The 18709-nt window shown below is 42.9% G+C and overlaps 1 protein-coding gene across 2 annotated transcripts in view; it reads right to left on the reverse strand.

Moving 5' to 3' along the window:
* Positions 1–18709, reverse strand: part of GRAMD2B (GRAM domain containing 2B) — a 140936-nt gene that overhangs the window by 115844 nt on the left and 6383 nt on the right. Inside the window, exon 1 of one of the 2 annotated variants that reach the window (XM_058737598.1) lies at positions 11028–11266. The exons of the other annotated variant lie outside the window; for it this stretch is intronic. Within the exon in view, the coding sequence (XP_058593581.1) occupies positions 11028–11152 (125 nt within the window). The 5' untranslated portion in view covers positions 11153–11266. Of the gene's footprint in view, positions 1–11027; positions 11267–18709 lie in introns of those variants that run through there. 2 annotated transcript variants of the gene reach the window in all.

Below are 18709 nucleotides of genomic sequence, written 5' to 3' on the forward strand. Positions count from 1 at the left end.
ACTCAGGGGAGCGGTTTATTGTTGTAACACCCACCACCATTTATTCAGCCATGTGACACTGATAGTTGTCTATTTCGTGCCAGGAACTGTGCTGAAAGGTTGGTTAGAAACAAGGCAGCAGGATGAGGAAGAAAGACAAAGGTAATGGGAGCCATTCAGTGTGTGGTAAATGCTGTTGTGGAAGACAGCAGAAGATAGAATGTACCATGGAGTCAGCTGCCGGGGGAGGCTTTCTGAAGGTCCAGGTTTGAGGGATGGCACAGAATTTACCCTGCCAGAGTGTTGTGGGCAGGTCAGAAGGTGCAAAGACAGAACTAGTGTCCGTGGCTGGAGTGGGGGCTTCCTGGAGCTGGAGGTGGGACCAGGGAAAGCGGCCAGGTCACACACGAATTTCCCAGTGTCCAGAGGACAAGTGTGTGGGATAAAGGCACACAGCTGAATGACTTCACCATTCCTGCTTCTGGGTTTCTTTCCTTTTCACAGGAGCATGTTTGGAGTCAGGTTTGTTCATGGCATATTGTTCTGCCCCTGTGGGTTTGTTGGCAATAATAAAACAGGTTTCTTTTTCTCCAGGGTAGTCCTGACAGCTATTAGTATTTTTTACACCAGGTAAGGTTTATTCTGTGGCACTTAGCATTTGAAATGTGCAGTCATTTCTAGATGTAAGTTTTGCGACATGGGGATAAGCCATCAACATGCTGTGCGAAATTATAGATTAGAGAGTGAGGGTAATAATGTAATCTTCATAGTGCATGCACATTGCCTGCTTTGTACAGGAGCCTGTGTGTGTGTGTGTGTGTGCGCGCGTGCGCGTGCACCCATCACCAACAGAATTTGGAGCCTCTGGAAGTGGGAGCTGGGTCTTTAGCCATTAATTTACTTCACAAGGCTCCCTTCTCATTATAGTTTCTCCTACGTGCCAGATGCTAGGGATAGGGAGCAAAGAATGTACTTCCAGCCTCTAAGAGTGCTTGGTGGTGACTAAATATACCATTATCTCTCTATGGATCATCCCTACTGCCTTACAATAACCACGGCTAGCGTTAGAACATTTGCTGTGTGCCAGGCACTTTATGTGTTACCTTGTTTCATATTCCCCACAGTCCTACCATTGTCTCCCTTTTACCATTGAGGAAAGCGAGGCACAGAGAGTATACTCTGCCAGTGAGTGATGAAACCAGATGTGCACCAGACAGGGCTCCGTATAGCGTGTCGCCTTACAGCGATTACAGAAACAGTGTTCCAGAACTGTTGGTTAAATGAAATTACCCATGACACTTGTTCTTTCACCACTCCCGAAAAGTACCTAGGACCAATACCTTTGTCTTTTTACAAATGAATTTAACGGGAACCAACAGAACCACATAATGGGTCAGTATAGAACTGAGAATCCCAGGGTGGCTCCCTTAACCTTGTTCTTTCAAAGCGAGTCGCATGCCTACTTCTGAAACTGGTGTCCCTTCTGAGGTCATCAAAGTCCCCCTGGGTGGGCTGAAGAAACTGAATTCAATGACCCCTGATGATGGATTTGATTTTCTGAAATAGCCCAAATAATTTGAAGTCACGCCAGGCAAACAAATTGATCGGTGAACTTGGATAATGCCATTTGGCCACCTATCTGGCTGTGCATTCACTATCTGAACTAATGTCATTAGCTTAATTTTGCCATGCAGCCACAACAGAAAACCTTTTTTCCTTTTTCTGTTCCTTGCTTTCATATCTAAGCAATGTAGACAGTAATGACCGTAATCCATCAATCATAGCGAAAAGCCACTAAGGTTTGTAAAGTCACATCTGTAAAAAGCTCCCATGAGTAAAAGCCACTGTGCAAATAGAAGAGGTTATTAGTACTGCTCTTGGCTCTAGACAGGTACTCATTCATCCTTCATGTACTTCTCAGCAGGGCTGCACAATTTGCCCTCCTGTAACTCCACAAAGTGACCCATGGAGGCAACTCTTAGAACTTGTAGCTCAGGTATGCTTGCCCAGCATTACCTTAGACAAGGAGGGGAGAAGGAGAGAGAGATGAAGGCATGTAAGTGAAGCTGATTGATTTTTTTTTTAAGTCTGTTATGGGGCGCCTGGGTGGGTCCAACAGTTAAGCATCTGACTTCGGCTCAGGTCATGATCTCACGGTTCGTGGGTTCCAGCCCCGCGTCTGGCTCTGTGCTGACAGCTCAGAGCCTGGAGCCTGCTTCAGATCCTGTGTCTCCTCTTTCTGCCCCTCCCCCGCTCATGCTCTGTCTCTCAAAAATAAATATTAAAAAATAAAATAACTTTAAAAAGACAATAGCTTTTTTTTTTTTTTTTTTAGTATTACCTTGGGTTTTTGCCCCATAAACACAGAAATTCTCATAAGTCATGCAATTACCACAAGAAAAGAAAAAAGAAAGTTTGGTGTACTTTTATAATGATATCAGCTGCATTATGGAGGTTACAGTCCTAACAGGAGAGAACTTGTGTTTGTCATTGGCATTGATGAGATCAATGCCAATGAGATCAACCACTTACAATTTACACATGTGATTACTAGAAGAGTTTGCCAGAGACTACCTTCTGGTTCTGTACATTTCCAGCCTTGTTTTTCTTCCACTGCCTTCATATTGCTGATAAATGGTACCTGGAAGACATATTCATCTCATGATGCCATCTCTGGCCTTTAGTGGGTAGTGGAATGTTCTGGAGAGTCAGGTTGGCTAACAGCAACTCATGTACACAGGCAACTCACATAGACCAATTCCACTAATCCCAAAGTCACTGTATCTCCAAACAACTTCCCCTTAGCTCATAATGCCAAAAATGCCCTTGCCTACCCGACTGGAGGGCAAGTGTGACAGAGAGAAAATTGGAGTGAAGAGAGAGAGAGTCGTAATTGTAGTTAAGATATTGTCTGAGAAGTTTACAGAAATGTAGGACTAGGTGCAGAGCTTGCTGTAGACATTCCCAGGGCCTTGGGAGAGGCCTGTGTGAGTGAGTGAAGATTAAGCTTCACTGGCTTTATAATGAATACATCCCTCCTGACCATCCATTCTGATATGTGCCCAATATAGCATATGGTGCCAACAAATAAGAAGGACTGCTACTCTTGAGGGGTGGAAGCAGGAAGTCTCCCCAGATGTTATCCTACACCCTTCCGGAAGTGCATCAGGCAAGATGTGTGTGAATTTTTGAGGCAGTCACGTGGGTTTCCAGCACGTTCAACACCTGAGGCCAGGATAGAACATGTGTTTTGAGAGAACATTGGGTGCCTGGTATGAGGAGACTGTGGGGAAGTGTCTGGCAAAGCTTGGAAACGAGACTGCAGGTCCTTTCTCCCCTGGCTAGGGTAGCTGTGGGGGGAGTTCTGTTTTCTCCTGCAGGGAAAATTCTAAACCTGCTCCCAGAGAGGACTGTTCCTGTGTCCTTTATTACCTCCTTGCTCCAACTTCTACAGCCCCATTCATCCTGATGTATTCCATCATTTCTCTGCCTTCTGGCAACCCGCCCTTCACTCTCCTCTGAGGCTCAGCCGAGTTCACAGGTCCTGCCTGTGAACCTTCCCCACTAAGAACACTCCATTCACTGAAATACTTACTCCACACTTAGGACACTGCTACTACTGTATCCACTTAACACAGTCCTGCTTTCTTTGACTGTTATCTCCTCATCCCTGTTCCTGGAGAAGGAAGCCCATTTCCCAGAACTCTACTCCCTCCAGGTTCTAAATATAACCCTTTATGTCTACAACTCCAGCAAGCAGGAGCTGAGACAATGGGCTCATCTGGTGAAAATGGGTCATAATATGCCATGTACAGTGTTCTTCTTCTTTAGGTACCAAAAAGTGCTGTTGTTCTTTCCCTAATAGCAGGAGGAGTGGGCGTCGCTAAGAAAAATCAAGACTGGTGGGAAGGGAGAGAAGAAGGGCAAACACTTCCTCTGCCACTTACTGGTGGCAGCTGGGACAGTAGGCAGAATAGAAACAGAACCATTGGAGCCACTAGGTGGAGACATGATGCATATGACTCCAGGGCTACCTTGGACCTGACAGGGTTGTTGACTGCAACCTGGAGTAGTCCCCAAAGCAGAACACAGAAAGAGTCTGAGGTCCCACGGTGGTCCCATATTCCAGCTTAGTGCTGCCTCATCGTTTTGGATCTTGTTTGTTTGTTTGTTTGTTTGTTTGTTTTTAATCTGTCTTCTCAGGCAAGGAGAGCAAAAGGCAAAATAAATAGGCGCCCCCGGGTGGCTCAGTTGGTTAAGTGTCCAACTCTTGATTTCTGCTCAGTTTGTGACCTGATGGTTCATGAGTTTGAACCCCGTGTCGAGCTCTGTGCTGACAGTGCGGAGTCTGCCTGAGCTTCTCTCTCCCTATTTCTCTGTTTCTGTGCCCCTCCTCAGCTTTTTCTCTCTCTCTCAAAATAAACAAACTTAAAAAAATGGGATTATATCATACTAAAAAGCGTTTCACACAGCAAAGGAAACCAACAAAATGAGAAGGCAATCTATTGAATAGAAAGTATTCACAAATGATATATCTGATAAGGGTTTAAAATCCAACATACATAAAGAACTCATATAACTCAATAGCAGAAAAACACACAACCCCATTAAAAAATGGGCAGAGGGCCTGAATAAACATTTTTCCAAAGAATATGTACAGGTGGCCGACAGACACGTGAAAAGATGTTCAACATCACTGATTGTCAGGGAATTGTAAATCAAAACCACAATGAAATAGCACCTCATGTCTGTTAGAATGGCTAGTATCGAAAAGACAAGAAATAACAAGTGTTATTGAGGATGCAGAAAAAAGGGAACTCTCATGCACTGTTGGTGGGAATGTAAACTGCTGCAGCCACTATGGAAAACAATATGGAGTTTCCTCAAAAAATTAAAAATGGAACTACTGGAGGATGCAGCAATTTCACTTCTACATATTTATCCAAAGAAGACAGAAACACTATTTGAAAAGGTGTACACATGTCTCTTTTCATTGCAGCATTATTTACAGTAGTCAAGATATGGAAGCAGCCTCAATGTCCATCAATAGATGAATGGATAAAGAAGATATCGCGCACGGACACATACACACACACAGTGGAGTATTAGCCATTAAAAATTGAAATATTGCCATTTGTGGCAATATGGATAGGCTAGAGGGTATTATGCTAAGTGAATTAAGTCTGACAGAGAAAGACAAATACCATATGATTTTGCTTATGTGTGCATTCTAAAAAACAAAACAAAGAAAACAAAGCAGACTTATGAGATCAGAGAACAAACTGAGAGTTACCAGAGGGGAGGGAAGTGGGAGAATGGATGAAATAGGTAAAAAGGATTAAGAGGTACAGACTTCCAGTTACAAAATAAATAAGATATGCATGGGGATGTAATGTACAGCACAGGGAATATAGTCAGTCATCTTGTAACAACTTTGTACGGTGACAGGTGGTAACTAGACTTATTAAGGTGACCATTTCATAATGTATATAAATGGCACTACATTGTATATCTGAAACTAATACAATACTGTATGTCAGTTATTCTTCATTAACAATAAATAAATAAATAACCTTTTCTCAGGAAAAAAAAAAGAGGAGGTTAGAGTAATTCATGTTTTTCAAGGTTGCCCAATGTTCTGTATATTTGGGGAAATGATGTTAAAGATTTTCAAACAAGGATCATCTCAGTGGAGGCCAGGAAAGTATTCGATAGTTTCAATGACATCTTGGAACATTGGAAGGGACCTTTTTTTTTTTTTTTAATTTTTTTTATAGTGTTTATTTATTTATTTTTTTGAGAGAGACAGTGTATGAGTGGGGAGGGGCAGAGAGAGAGGAAGACACAGAATTTGAAGCAGGCTCCAGGCTCCGAGCCGTCAGCACAGAGCCTGACGTGGGCCTTGAACTCATGAGCCGTGAGATCATGACCTAAACTGAAGTCAGATGCTTAACCGACTAAGTCCCCCCTTTTTGTTTAATTAAAAAAAATTTTTTTTGGGGGGGGGGGTAGACCTTTTTTAACCTGAGAGAAAAGGACTGATAAAACCTGAAATGTTAAAAGCATTCCATTTAAAATAGGAAACAAAACAAGAATGTCTGGAATTACTACTCACTCTCAACATTATCATGGAGTTCATTGCTTGTGTGATAAAATAAAGGTTTAGAAGGAGTAAAGAATGGAATCATGAAAACAAATTTTTTTATTATTTCAAATAATGTTATTGTCTATAAAAATGTCTTAGATTTTACAGATTGATTATTAAAATTAATAAGATTTAGCAAGAAAGTTGAATATAAGATAAACTCAGAAATTTAGTTACATTTCTTTGTAACATCATCAAAAGAAAGTGCAATTAAAAATGTATTTCCAGGGGTGCCTGGGTGGCTCAGTGGGTTAAGTAACCGACTTCGGTTCAGGTCATGATCTCACGGTTTGAGCCCCTTGTTTAGCTGTTTACTGACAGCTCAGAGCCTGGAGCCTCTTCGGATTCTGTGTCTCCCTCTCTCTCTGCCTCTCCCCCGCTCGTGCTCTGTCTCTCAGAAATAAATAAACATTAACAATTATATATATATACATATATATATATATATATATATGTATATATGTATATATATATATATGTATATATGTATATATATATATATATACACACACACACATCTTTCCAATAGCAACAGAGGTGTAAAGTACCTAAGAATAAATCTAACAACATATAAGGTCTTTGTGTAGAATATTCTAAAACTTTATCAAAGGATATTAAAGAAGTCCTAAATAAATGGAGGGACAAACCACGTGCATGAATAGGTATACTCAACACCCTAAAATGAGCAGTAGGCTTAAAGCAATTTCATCAAATAGAGTAATAGACTTAATGCAATTTCAATTAAAAATAAATCTTCATTTGATAAACTGATTCTAAAATGTAAATGAAAACGCAAAAGGGTCAAGAGTAGCCTATCACTTCTGAACTATGTAAGGATTCTTGTCTCATTAGACAACAAAACTTTTAATTATAAAGTCATAGTAATTAAAACCACAATGTATGACAGAAAGAAGAAAGAAAACACACTTTCAGCAGAAAATATGTAAGAACATTCTAATGACCCCAGGGTAGAGAGGGATTTCTTACATAAGTCATGAGAAGTGCAAATCATTAAGAAAATAATGCGTTGAGGGGCGCCTGGGTGGCTCAGTCGGTTAAGCGTCCAACTTCGCTCAGGTCATGATCTCACGGTCTGTGAGTTTGAGCCCCGCGTCAGGCTCTGTGCTGACAGCTCAGAGCCTGGAGCCTGCTTCAGATTCTGTGTCTCCCTCTCTGTCTGACCCTCCCCTGTTCATGCTCTGTCTCTCTCTGTCTCAAAAATAAATAAACATTTAAAAAAAGTTAAAAAAAAAAGAAAATAATGCGTTGATAAATTAGAAACAAGAATGTGGATATGGTATAGAATGTGAAGAGACAGGTCATATCCTGGAATAAAATATTTACACCACATATAATTGACCAAAAAATCTAGTATCTGAAGTGTTTTTAAAACTATCTAAAAATAATAGGTGCTTGGGTGGCCCAGTTGGTTGACTTTTGACTCAGGTCATGATCTCAGGTCATGACCTCGCTGTGAGAGCAAGCCCTGTTGTCAGGTACCACACTGAGCATGGAGCCTGCTTGGGATTCTCTCTCCTTCTCTGCCTCTCTCCTGCTCATGCGCATGTGGGTGCACACACATTCTCTTTCTCTCAAAATAAATAAATAAACATTAAAAAATATCTGAAAAAAAAAAAAAAAAGAAAGAAAAAGGCAGTAGCCCATCTTCCCCTGCCTCCTGACCCAAAGGGTCAGGGAAATGAACATGAAAACCTCATTGAGATGGCATTTCACAGCTTCCATATTGGAAAAAACTTAAAAGCCAGGCAATGCCAATGTTGTGGAGGCAGCGGAATAGCTGTGGGTGAGAGCGTAAATGACACCAGCTTGGAACACAGGTTGACATCATGAGCAGGGTTAGTCGTGCCTGTAATCTGTGACCCAGCAATTCCTCTGCTGGGTCCATACTTTACAGACACTCTTACACAAGCACATAGCAAGGCATGGGCAGGATGCAGTATTTCTCGACAGAGCAAAAAACTGGAAAGCACCCAGAGACGGGCCAGAATGCCCTTCTAAAGGGAACAACACATCGTGATAGTCCCATGTTCTAAACCTCCCATTGGTTTCCCACTGCAGTTAAAATAGAATTCTAAACCCCTACATCCAATGCTTCTCCCTCCGATTTCATCGGATGCCACTGTCCCCTGGTTCCTCAAGACATAAGATCCTCCCCACCTCAGGGCAACGTGTTCCTTCTCAGTCATTCCATGGTTGGCTCTTTTTTCATCCTCTTGGACAGCTGAATTATCACTTCCTTGAAGAGTCCTTTATTTCCCACCCCATCTAAGTTAGTTTTCCCTATTTTATTCTCTATATCAGCCCTGTAATTGTTTCCTATGATAATATATGTTAATACAAGAATTATGTATGCATGTGTGGATGCATTCATGCCTTCATAATTTTTTATCCTCTTTGACATTAAACTAATAACCTTTATGAGGGCAGAGACTAGGTCTATCTTGCTCATGACTGTATCCACTGTGCATTCCACATAGCCTAGTGTAGGATAGTCACACACTAAATCTTTGTTGAATGATTGAATAAGAAAACTGCATAAATTGTATCTGTGCCTACTTGAAGCAGTATGTTGATCTCAGAATACCTTTTAGCTCTAGTTCATGGAAAGGGTAATGGGATCCCACATCAGCCATATAAATTCTTAGTATTTAGTTAGAAGTTAAAGGGAAGTGTTTACCTGTTTTTGTTTTTGTTTTTGTTTTTTACCTGAAATAATTGACCAATGTGCTTCCATGAATTATTTTGAATGATTTAATATATAATACATTAAGTAGATTTTTCACCTAGACTGAAAGTCCTTCATTGCCCAAACTGTTTGGAGATACGTGTAATGTTTTTAGATTGGTTCCGATACACATTAAAAAAAAATGCTTCTAGCTACTAATATAGACGTTTGATGTTGACTATTCTTTAAAAAAAATTTTTTTTAAACATTTATTTGTTTTTGAGAGACAGATCATGAGCCAGGGAGGGGCAGAGAGAGAGAGGGAGACACAGAATCTGAAGCAGGCTCCAGGCTCTGAGCTGTCAGTGCAGAGTCCGTGGGCACCTCAGACCCATGAACCATGAGATCATGACCTGAGCCAAGGTTGGATGCTTAACTGACTGAGTCACCCAGGCGTCCCTGATGTTGAATATTCTGATATGCAGGTAAAATAGGCCTGGGCTATTTTTGAAAGGGGCTTGAATTTAGGTTGATGCAGGTTTTTATTTTTATCCTATTTATTTATACTTATTTAAATAATATATGCATATTATTTAAATTATATTTTCTGTATTTTTTGCATTTAAAAAATTTATTTATGTACTTTAATTTCATTTTGCCTGATTAGACCTTGAACTCCTAGAAGCGTCTGCATTACAGCCTACACAAGAGATGGATGAAGCAGACAAAATGATTCGAGAAACATTTCAAATGTGGAAGTAATACAAAGTAATACAAAGATTTGACATGCTCAGTCATAGGAGTTGTGCTTATGCTCAGACAATTCACGTCAGATAGATGGATGTTAATGATGGATGGAAAAATTAAGTTAACTTAAAATAGGTGCATCATGCAACATTTTGCATAAATTCAGGCTCTTTGTCCCTAAAACTTCTTTAAAAAATGTCTTCACTTGTTTCTGTAACCCGACATTCTGATACCCAAACACCATTAAATGAAGTGGGATTTCTTGGTTTCTGTTTAATTTTTAAAAGCTATAATTTTGAGCACTTTTTCTTTTTTAGAGAGAGAGAGGGAGGGTGCAAGTGAGTGAGGGACAGAGAGAGAGAGAATTGGGCTCACCAGATGTGGGACTTGAGCTCACGAACAGTGAGATCATGAACTGAGCTGAAGTCAGATGCTTAATGACTGAGCCACCCAGGCGCCCTGAGCACTTTTTTGTATAAATGATTTAAAATGATTAAAAAACAAAACAAACGACCACCTTTCTGGCTGTGGTGCTGTGTAAAAAGTCAACTTCCTGTTTGGAGGTCACTTCTCTGCCTTCCCTTGACAGGCTTAATGGAAGTAACATGAAAGTTGGGTAAGAAACTTTTTCTTGTAATTGATTTCCACTTGCATTTGATTTCTTATATCAAATTATATCTCTAGGAACTTATAAAGTGTAAGTTCCTAGAGAATTATTATGAGACCAAAATGAATAAAGAGTTAGCGACACAAATTTTCATTAAAAATATGTAATTATTAAGGGCGCCTGGGTGGCTCGGTCCGTTAAGCGTCTGACTCTTGGTTTGATCTCGCAATTTGTGAGTTCCAGCCCCGCATCCGGCTGTGTCTTGACATCAGGAGCCTACCTGGGATTCTCTCTCTTTCTCCCTGCCCCTCCCCTGTGCATGCACGCACGCATGCTCTCTCTTTGAAAATAAATAAATAAACATTTAAAAAAATGTAATTATCAGAGTGATGTTAATATAGGCATTAATATTCATAGCTAAAAAGAGCATGTTCTGAATCAGGCCAAAGCAGCTATAAATCACTATACGGTAAGTAGTTGAACCACACCCCACAGCTAATACTGTTTCGATAATTAATTTAGAAAGCCCCTGCATTTACTTTTTTGATATTAACACAGTAATTCTGACACCAAAGTAAGGTTTTGGGCTCAACTATTTGGGCTTCCGTTCCTATGAACCTGAAAGTGATCAGGAATTAAAGAATGGCAGAGCTGGCTAGTCATCTAGTACTAAAAAAGTCCTAAAGAAGGCACTAACGATTATTTTCCCTTAATAATGGTCATAGCCCCCCTTCCAGTCCACTGGCCCAGATGCCTCGGCTTGTGCCTTGTCCTTCCCCTTGGCAGAGGATGAGGAAGGAGCTCTCCCCAGAACACCTGTCAGGTGGCTGAGGCCACGAAGGTGACACGCGAGATGTACCCACCTGAGAAGCACAGAGCTGGGGCAGTCTGTGGCGCTGTGTGGGGCCTCGGTGCCTGCCTTTCTTGGGCTGCCCGGAATGTCAAACCGGAACACCGTGTCACTGGAAGACAGCCTTTTCTTCACCATTGCGCCCGTGCCGATCGGCAGGTCAGGAAATAAGCTCAAAGGCTCATTTCTGAATCCCCCACCTCCGATGATGTGAAAATCCCTGCGTTTGGCTTTGCTCCGTTCCCCCAGTGCAGGAAACTCTTCACGTGACGCCTAATCTGGCTGAGGCTATTTTTTTTTTTTTTTTTTTGAAGTCGGTTAATGAGTAACGTGGAAGTATGACACAGAGTGGTTTTCATCCTGCCCACATTTGCTCTGAAGGAAAAAATAAACGTGTTTGGGAAATTCAGCTTTCGGTTTACTAATATGAACACCACACAACTCTGTGGGTTTAGGCAGCAAAGTGTCCGGGAAAGTGAACACATAAAAAGTGGGGTGCAGAAACTGTCAGCAGTATCTCCTGGGCCTGACCCCTGGGGTGGAGAATGTGGACGTGCTTTATGCCTTCACGCGTGCAGGAGATAACCAGCCCACCAGCACGCCACAGCCCACACTGTGGGCAAGTTTGGCAAGACTCGCAAGAGCTCGGGGGCTGTGCTTCATGGTCCTTGGGACCTGAAGGGTTCTGGAATTCCTTTTTTTTCTAATGTTTATTTATTTTTGACAGAGAGAGCATGAGCAGGGGAGGGGCAGAGAGAGGGAGACACAGAATCTGAAGCAGGCTCCAGGCTCTGAGCTGTCGGCACAGAGCCCGACGTGGGCTTGAACCCACAGACTGCGAGATCATGAGCTGAGCCGAAGTCAGACGCCCAACCGACTGAGCCACCCAGATGCTCCAAGAGTTCTGGAATTCTTATGGAAGGGGAAACCTACAAAGAGAAGCTCAGGATTCAGGCTGTGTATTTTGCTGGGTTACGGGCAGCCGTGACCTCTTTCACTGCCACCCCCACCACCACCAGAAAGACAAACAAATAATCCGTAGAAGGTGAGGGTTCCAGTTCCATCTGTGTTGCTTTCTGGCTGTGTAACCTCCGGTTATCTCCAGCCTGCTGAGCGTGGTGTCTGCTATGCCTCTCTCACAGTACTCGGGTACCTGGGATGGCTCAGTCAGTTGAGCGTCCAACTTCAGCCCAGGTCGCGATCTTGTGAGTTCGAGCTGACGGCACAGAGCCTGCTTGGGATCCTCTGTCTCCCCCTCCCCGCCCCTCCACCCCCGCTCACATTCCCTCTCTCAAAAAATAAATAAAACATTAAAAAAAAAAAAAAAAAGGGAATGAAATCTAGGAGAAAATGCTGTGGAAATTTGCCATACTGCTATGTGTTATTGTTATTTAGAACCCATTTAATCAGGAAGTTCAGCAGGTGAGTTTCTTTATGTGACGTTATTCACTCACTCAGTGTTCACGCACAAGGAAAACATCTGTGTCCCACCAACCATGTTCCTAGCAGCAGTGAAGGATTTGGTCCAGAGTGGCCACACATACTGGCGTTGGCGAATGGTGGTTTGAGTGAGTCACAGACTGTGGAAGAGAGCAAAGTTTCCCCGGGAGATCAAATCTTTAGCCTTGGCCTTGTTAGCCCTTTTCTCTAACCAGCTGGTCACCAGCCAGGGACAGGTTTGTGCTGCTCTGTGTGCAGCACTGACTCTAAGTACACTTTTGAAATTAAAGGAAGTATGCCTTTTGCTGGGATTTTAGTGGTTCCTAATAGGGTGACCAACTTATCCCAGTTTGTCCAGGAGTTTCTGGTTTCAGCCCTGAAGGCCTTTCTGTGTCCGCTCAGTGTGGGGCAAACCGCTACAGCTGGTCATGCTGGTTCGTTCTTTCTTTTTTTGATTTTTTTTTAACATTTGCTTATTTTTGAGAGACTGAGACAGAGCATGAGTGGGAGAGGAGCAGAGAGAGAAGGGGGACACAGAACCTGAAGCAGGCTCCAGGCTCTGAGCTGTCAGCACAGAGCCAGACGCAGGGCTCGAACTCATGGATGGCGTGATCATGACCTGAGCCAAAGTCGAATGCTTAAGCCACTGAGCCACCCAGGCGCCACCCCCCCCCCCCACTTTTTAAAAAAATTTATTTATTTATTATTTTGAGAGAGAAAGAGAGAGAGTGTGCAAGTAGTGAAGGGTCAGAGAGAGAGGGAGAGAATGAGAATCCCAAGTAGGCTCTGTACTTTCAGCGTGGAGCCCAATGCAGGGCTTGAACTCCCGGACGGCCAGACAAGACCATGACCTGAGTCAAGTCAAACACTCACCTGACTGAGCCACCCGTGCTTCCCTGCTCACACTGGTTCCTAGCGCCTTCTGGCTGCAATTCCGATGGTGCGCTTCGCCCAGCTTTTCTTTGTCCTCTTTGATAGTGCGATATCTGTATTTCTCCTTTCCCCCTTATCTCTATGCTAATGTTGGAAAGACATCAGATAAACTAAGTTTTACTAAGGTGTTGGATTAAATAAACCAATATCATACTTCATATAAGAGCAACAACCTGCGAGCCAGTTTCTGCTCCTTGTAAACAAAAAAGTCTAAACGGCACATGTATTAGTAACTAATGCAACAGACTTTGTTACAATCTCCCAGGCACGGTTGGATTTTAGCTGGGGCACTGCTTAACTTAGGAGAGGATGTCTCTAAAGGAGGAAATTCCAGTGTCACCAGGCAGTCTTTGGACATATTTTTCAGTAGAGAAGCTACTGACTCCTCAACAAAGTTTTATTAGCAAAATTCCCTGCTAGCCACAGTGCATGATACAAACAATTTTTTTAAACATGGGTCCTTCTCCAATCATGAAGCTAGGAAGAGACACTGTACATAACTGAAAAGTTAACTAACAATACAGCAGGAAGGAAGGCAGTAAATCAGACTATTACTTCTCCCATCTGTGGACTACCTAATATCTTTTGAGTCTATGTAGCATCTCTGCTAGGTAATTTTAAAATAACATCTCAGTCAATCCTTGCCCAAACCACATTTTTACAGACGATGAAACTTTATCTTAAAAACGGTTAAGCAACTTGGCCATGATTAAGTGGCCATAAGAATGCGGCCCTGCTGCAATTCATTCGTTCATTCAACAAGTGTTTATTAAGCATGTAAAAGGAGGAGAGATTATTTATTTACGTTTAAGAGGAGGCAAGATCTTTGAATCTGGGAAGACTTATTTTATTTTTTTATTTTTAACATTTATTTATTTTTGAGACAGAGAGAGACAGAGCATGAACAGGGGAGGGTCAGAAAGAGAGGGAGACACAGAATCAGAAGCAGGCTCCGAGCCATCAGCCCAGAGCCCGACGCGGGGCTCGAACTCGCGGACCGCGAGATCGTGACCTGAGCCGAAGTCGGACGCTTAACCGACTGAGCCACCCAGGCGCCCCGAATCTGGGAAGATTTAGAAAAGCCTACAGGGACAGGTGGAGTGTGAGTTAAACTCTGAGGGATGAGGAGAGATTGGAAAGGCAGAAGGGGAAGGGAGGGGAGTTCATAACCAAATAATTAGACTCTGACCAGGTGTGTGTGTGAGTGGAGACTGGTGAGGAAGGTAATCGTTTCGAACACTTACACTTACGTGGAGGCTGAGTGATGAAGGACCCCGAACGCCAGTGGCTAGTTCAAGCTTTATCTCGTAGGTAGTAGGAATACAAAGTTGCAAACTGAATTTGAAGGCCATGGACATGATACTTTGAAAGCACAAAATGACCTCAAGCGTCTTGGTGATACAATTACTTCATTCAGGCAGCCGCTATCAGTCTTAGGGAAGCAACTCTGAAGTGGTTGAAGCCATATTGACTGAGCTCTTATGTAAGATGCGAATTCTTTTCTTATCAGAAGAAATTGTGTCAAAGATGAGGTTTGCTGAAAGTGGAGAGCAGGGGTCACATACTCAAGTACCGTCAAGAGCCTGGAAAGCAAGTAAAATTGTGAGGTGGGGCTAGAAGCCAGCAGAAAGTGGTAGAAAAAGGCAGTGTGTATGTTCTCCCTAGAGACCTGCAAGTTTTTTTTTTGTTTTTTTTTTTTTAGTGTGTATTTTTTGGGGCACCTGGGTGACTCAGTTAAGCATCTGACTTCGGCTCCGGTCGTAATCTTGTGGTCTGTCAGTTCGAGCCCTATGTTGGGGTCTGTGCTGACAGCTCAGAGCCTGGAGCCTGCTTCAGACTCTGTGTCTCCCTCTCGCTCTGCCCCTCACCCGCTCGTGCTCTGTCTCTCTCAAAAAATAAACAAAAATTTAAAAAATGTTTATTTTTTGAGAGAGAGCGAGAGAGAGAGCATGGGCAAGCATGGGTGGGGGAGAGGCAGAGAGAGGACAGAGGACTGAAGTAGGCTCTGATCTGATAGCAGTGAGCCTGACGTAGGGCTCAACCTCAACGAACCGTGAGATCTTGACTTGAGCTGAGGTCGGATGCTCACCCAGGCACACTTGTTTTGTTTTGTTTTTAGTCCTGGTATAGTTTACACACAGTGCTGTATTACTTACACGTGTACAGTATAGCAATTCAACAGGTCTATACATTACTCAGTACTCATCACTATAAATGTATTCTTTTTTTTTTAAAATTTTTTAACGTTTATTCATTTTTGAGAGACAGAGTGCGAGTGGGGGAGAGGCAGAGACAGAGAGGGAGACACAGAATCTGAAGCAGGCTCCAGGCTCTGAGCTGTCAGCACAGAGCCCGATGTGGGGCTTGAACTCACGAATTGTGAGATCATGACCTGAGCCGAAGTCGGTTGCTCAACCACTGAGCCACCCAGGTGCCCCTATAAATGTATTCTTTTTTTGTTTTTTAATTTTTTTTTAACGTTTAGTTATTTTTGAGACAGAGAGAGACAGAGCATGAATGGGGGAGGGGCAGAGAGAGAGGGAGACACAGAATCGGAAGCAGGCTCCAGGCTCTGAGCCATCAACCCAGAGCCCCATGCGGGGCTCGAACTCACGGACCGCAAGATCGTGACCTGGGCTGAAGTCGGACGCTTAACCGACTGAGCCACCCAGGCGCCCCCCTATAAATGTATTCTTAATCTACACCACCTACTTCACCCATCCTCTCACCTACCTCCCCTCAGGTAACCACCAATTATAAAGAACTTACACAAGTCAACATAAAAACAAAACAAAACAAAACAAAAAAACCCCACCACTGAACAATCCAATTAAAAAATGGGCAAAAGACATGAACAAACATTTCTCCAAAGAAGACATCCGGACGGCCAGCAGTCGCATGAAAAGATGCTGAACATCACTCATTAGTCAAGGACAGTCAGGTTTTAAATGCCCAGATGCTGGTGGCATGGACAATGTGAACCCGAGTCAGTGTGGGATCCAGCGGTGGCGTGCCCCCTGAACTTCACTTCTGGTTAGGGGCTGTCTATGCTAAATGTTTCAAAATTTGCTAGTCGTTATGTTTGGACCTTATGGTCAAGCAGGAATGAGGTTCCAAAGGCACATGACCACAGAGAGAAAACGTGAATTCTGACGCTTTATTTTTAAGATTAATGGCAGTTGCCCACTGTGCAGGAATCCACATCCGCAGGCACCCACCTGCCGTGTTTGACCCCTTCAGCTGTTTAGACGTGGCCGCTGCTCAGGGTGCTGCTTGCCTTTGCCGTAGCTTTCATTTTTGTGTGTGAAAACTAAAACAAAGATCAGGCAATCAAAGATAAACACCTGGAGTAGGATATTTATATAAATACAGCTATAACAGTAGCACACACACTGGAAAAAAATGGCAGTAGGTAGAATACATGTAAAATAAAGATTGCAGAGACCTTATTATCTCCTCCCATGGAAACTGAGATTATGAAAGCCAAACAAGACAGAAGCTGACAGCAGGGAGCCTGAAGCAAGACCACCGATGATTCGAATATCTCATTTTTCTGATGCTCTCCAGTAAGTCACACGTTATATCTTTCTTTAAAAAAAAAAAAAAAAAAAAAAAGGTTTATTTCCAGAGAGAAAACGCGAGTGGGGGAGGGGCAGAGAGAGAGGGAGAGAGAATCCCAAGCAGGCTCCCCGCACATGTGGGGCTCGAACCCGCGAACGGTGAGATCATGACCTGAGCCAGGGTCGGACCCAGGTGCCCCAGTCACATGTTATATCTTTATAAGCAGAGGCTGTAAAAGACGTTCTGAGGTAGAAAAGGACAATGAATTTGACCTCTCCCGTTTGGTAAGTTCAATGAACATCTCCGCACTTTTTTCCTTGCTATTGAATGAAAAGATATTAGGCTACATTTGGCCTGGTGACATCTGCTGTTTGGCCTTTGCCATGTTTCATAAGTAGAAATTTCTTGTGCATTTCACAGAAAACATTTTTATCTGACCTTGCCTAGAAAATCGGATCCCCAAGTGTGGTAATAGTTGGCTGATACGAAGTAGTAGTGCCCCCTTGTGGCGGGGTTCATCTCTGCAGGCTGCCTCTGCCCTCAGCCCTCTCCATGGCTCATTCTGCCATGATTCCTTTGATTCACTGAGTTCTCAAAATTTGCTCATTCCTTTGATTCACTGAGTTCTCAAAAACGTGCTTTTAACACTGCCAGCTTACATGGTATTGAAAGTCTTCTCTAGCCCTAATTTTCTCTCCTTAAACCCGAGTTTTCTTTCCTCAATGAAACAAGGTCTGTAGTTCCAAGAATTTAAGTCTTGTTCAATGATGAGTGTCTTTAGTTATTATGTCTAGCCATTCTGAAGTCCACAAATAGGGACCTAATATGCTTACTGGTGCTCAGCTGGGTGGGGGGTGGGAAACTCATGCCTATATCTCGGCCCCCCCGCCCGCCCCGCCCTTCCTCCTTGAGGTGTAGGAATGGGATGCTGGGGCACAAGACCAAACTGAAAACACCAGATAAACATCACAGCTTCAAAACTGAACTTTCCAGAGGCATGGATTGTGAATATGCGTTTAAAAATACACTAAATTTCCTCTACAATTGAGCAGTGTTACAGGTATTTGTGCTTTAAGATTTATCGGGTGGATTATGCTGTGTTCAGTTTAGTATTTTTTTAAAAAATATTTATTCATTTTTGAGAGGGGGGGGTGGGGGCAGAGAGAGAGGGAGACAGAGAATTCCAAGCAGAGTCCATGCTGTCAGCAGAGAGCTGCCCTGGGGCTTGAACTCACTAACCGTGATATCATGAGCTGAAACCACGACTTTAACAGTTAACCCACTAAGCCAGCCAGGCGCCCCTTAAGTATCTGATTCTTGATTTTGGCTCAGGTCATTATCTCACCTTTTTGTGAGTTCGAGCCCTGTGTCCGAGCCCTGCATTAGGCTCTGTGCTGGCAGTGTGGTCCCTGCTTTGGATTCTCTCTCCCTCTCTCTCTGTCCCTCCCCCACCTGTGTGTGCATGCTTTATCTCTCCCTCAAAATAAATAAATGAACTTAAAAAAAAAAAAAAAAGGGCACCTGGTTGGCTCGGTCGGTTAAGTGTGTGACTTGATTTCAGCTCAGGTAATAATCCCAGTATCATGGGATTGAGTCTTGCATGGAGCTTCACGCTGAGTGTGGAGCCTGCTTGAGATTCCTTCTCCCTTTCTCTATTTCCCTTTGTCCCTCTCCCCTGTTTGCGCACGCTCTCTCTAAAATTAAAACAAAATTAAATTAAATTAAATTAAATTAAATTAAATTAAAAAGAATCAGACACTT

Source organism: Neofelis nebulosa, chromosome 1 (assembly GCF_028018385.1).
Source record: "Neofelis nebulosa isolate mNeoNeb1 chromosome 1, mNeoNeb1.pri, whole genome shotgun sequence".
Taxonomy (NCBI): Eukaryota; Metazoa; Chordata; class Mammalia; order Carnivora; family Felidae; genus Neofelis; species Neofelis nebulosa.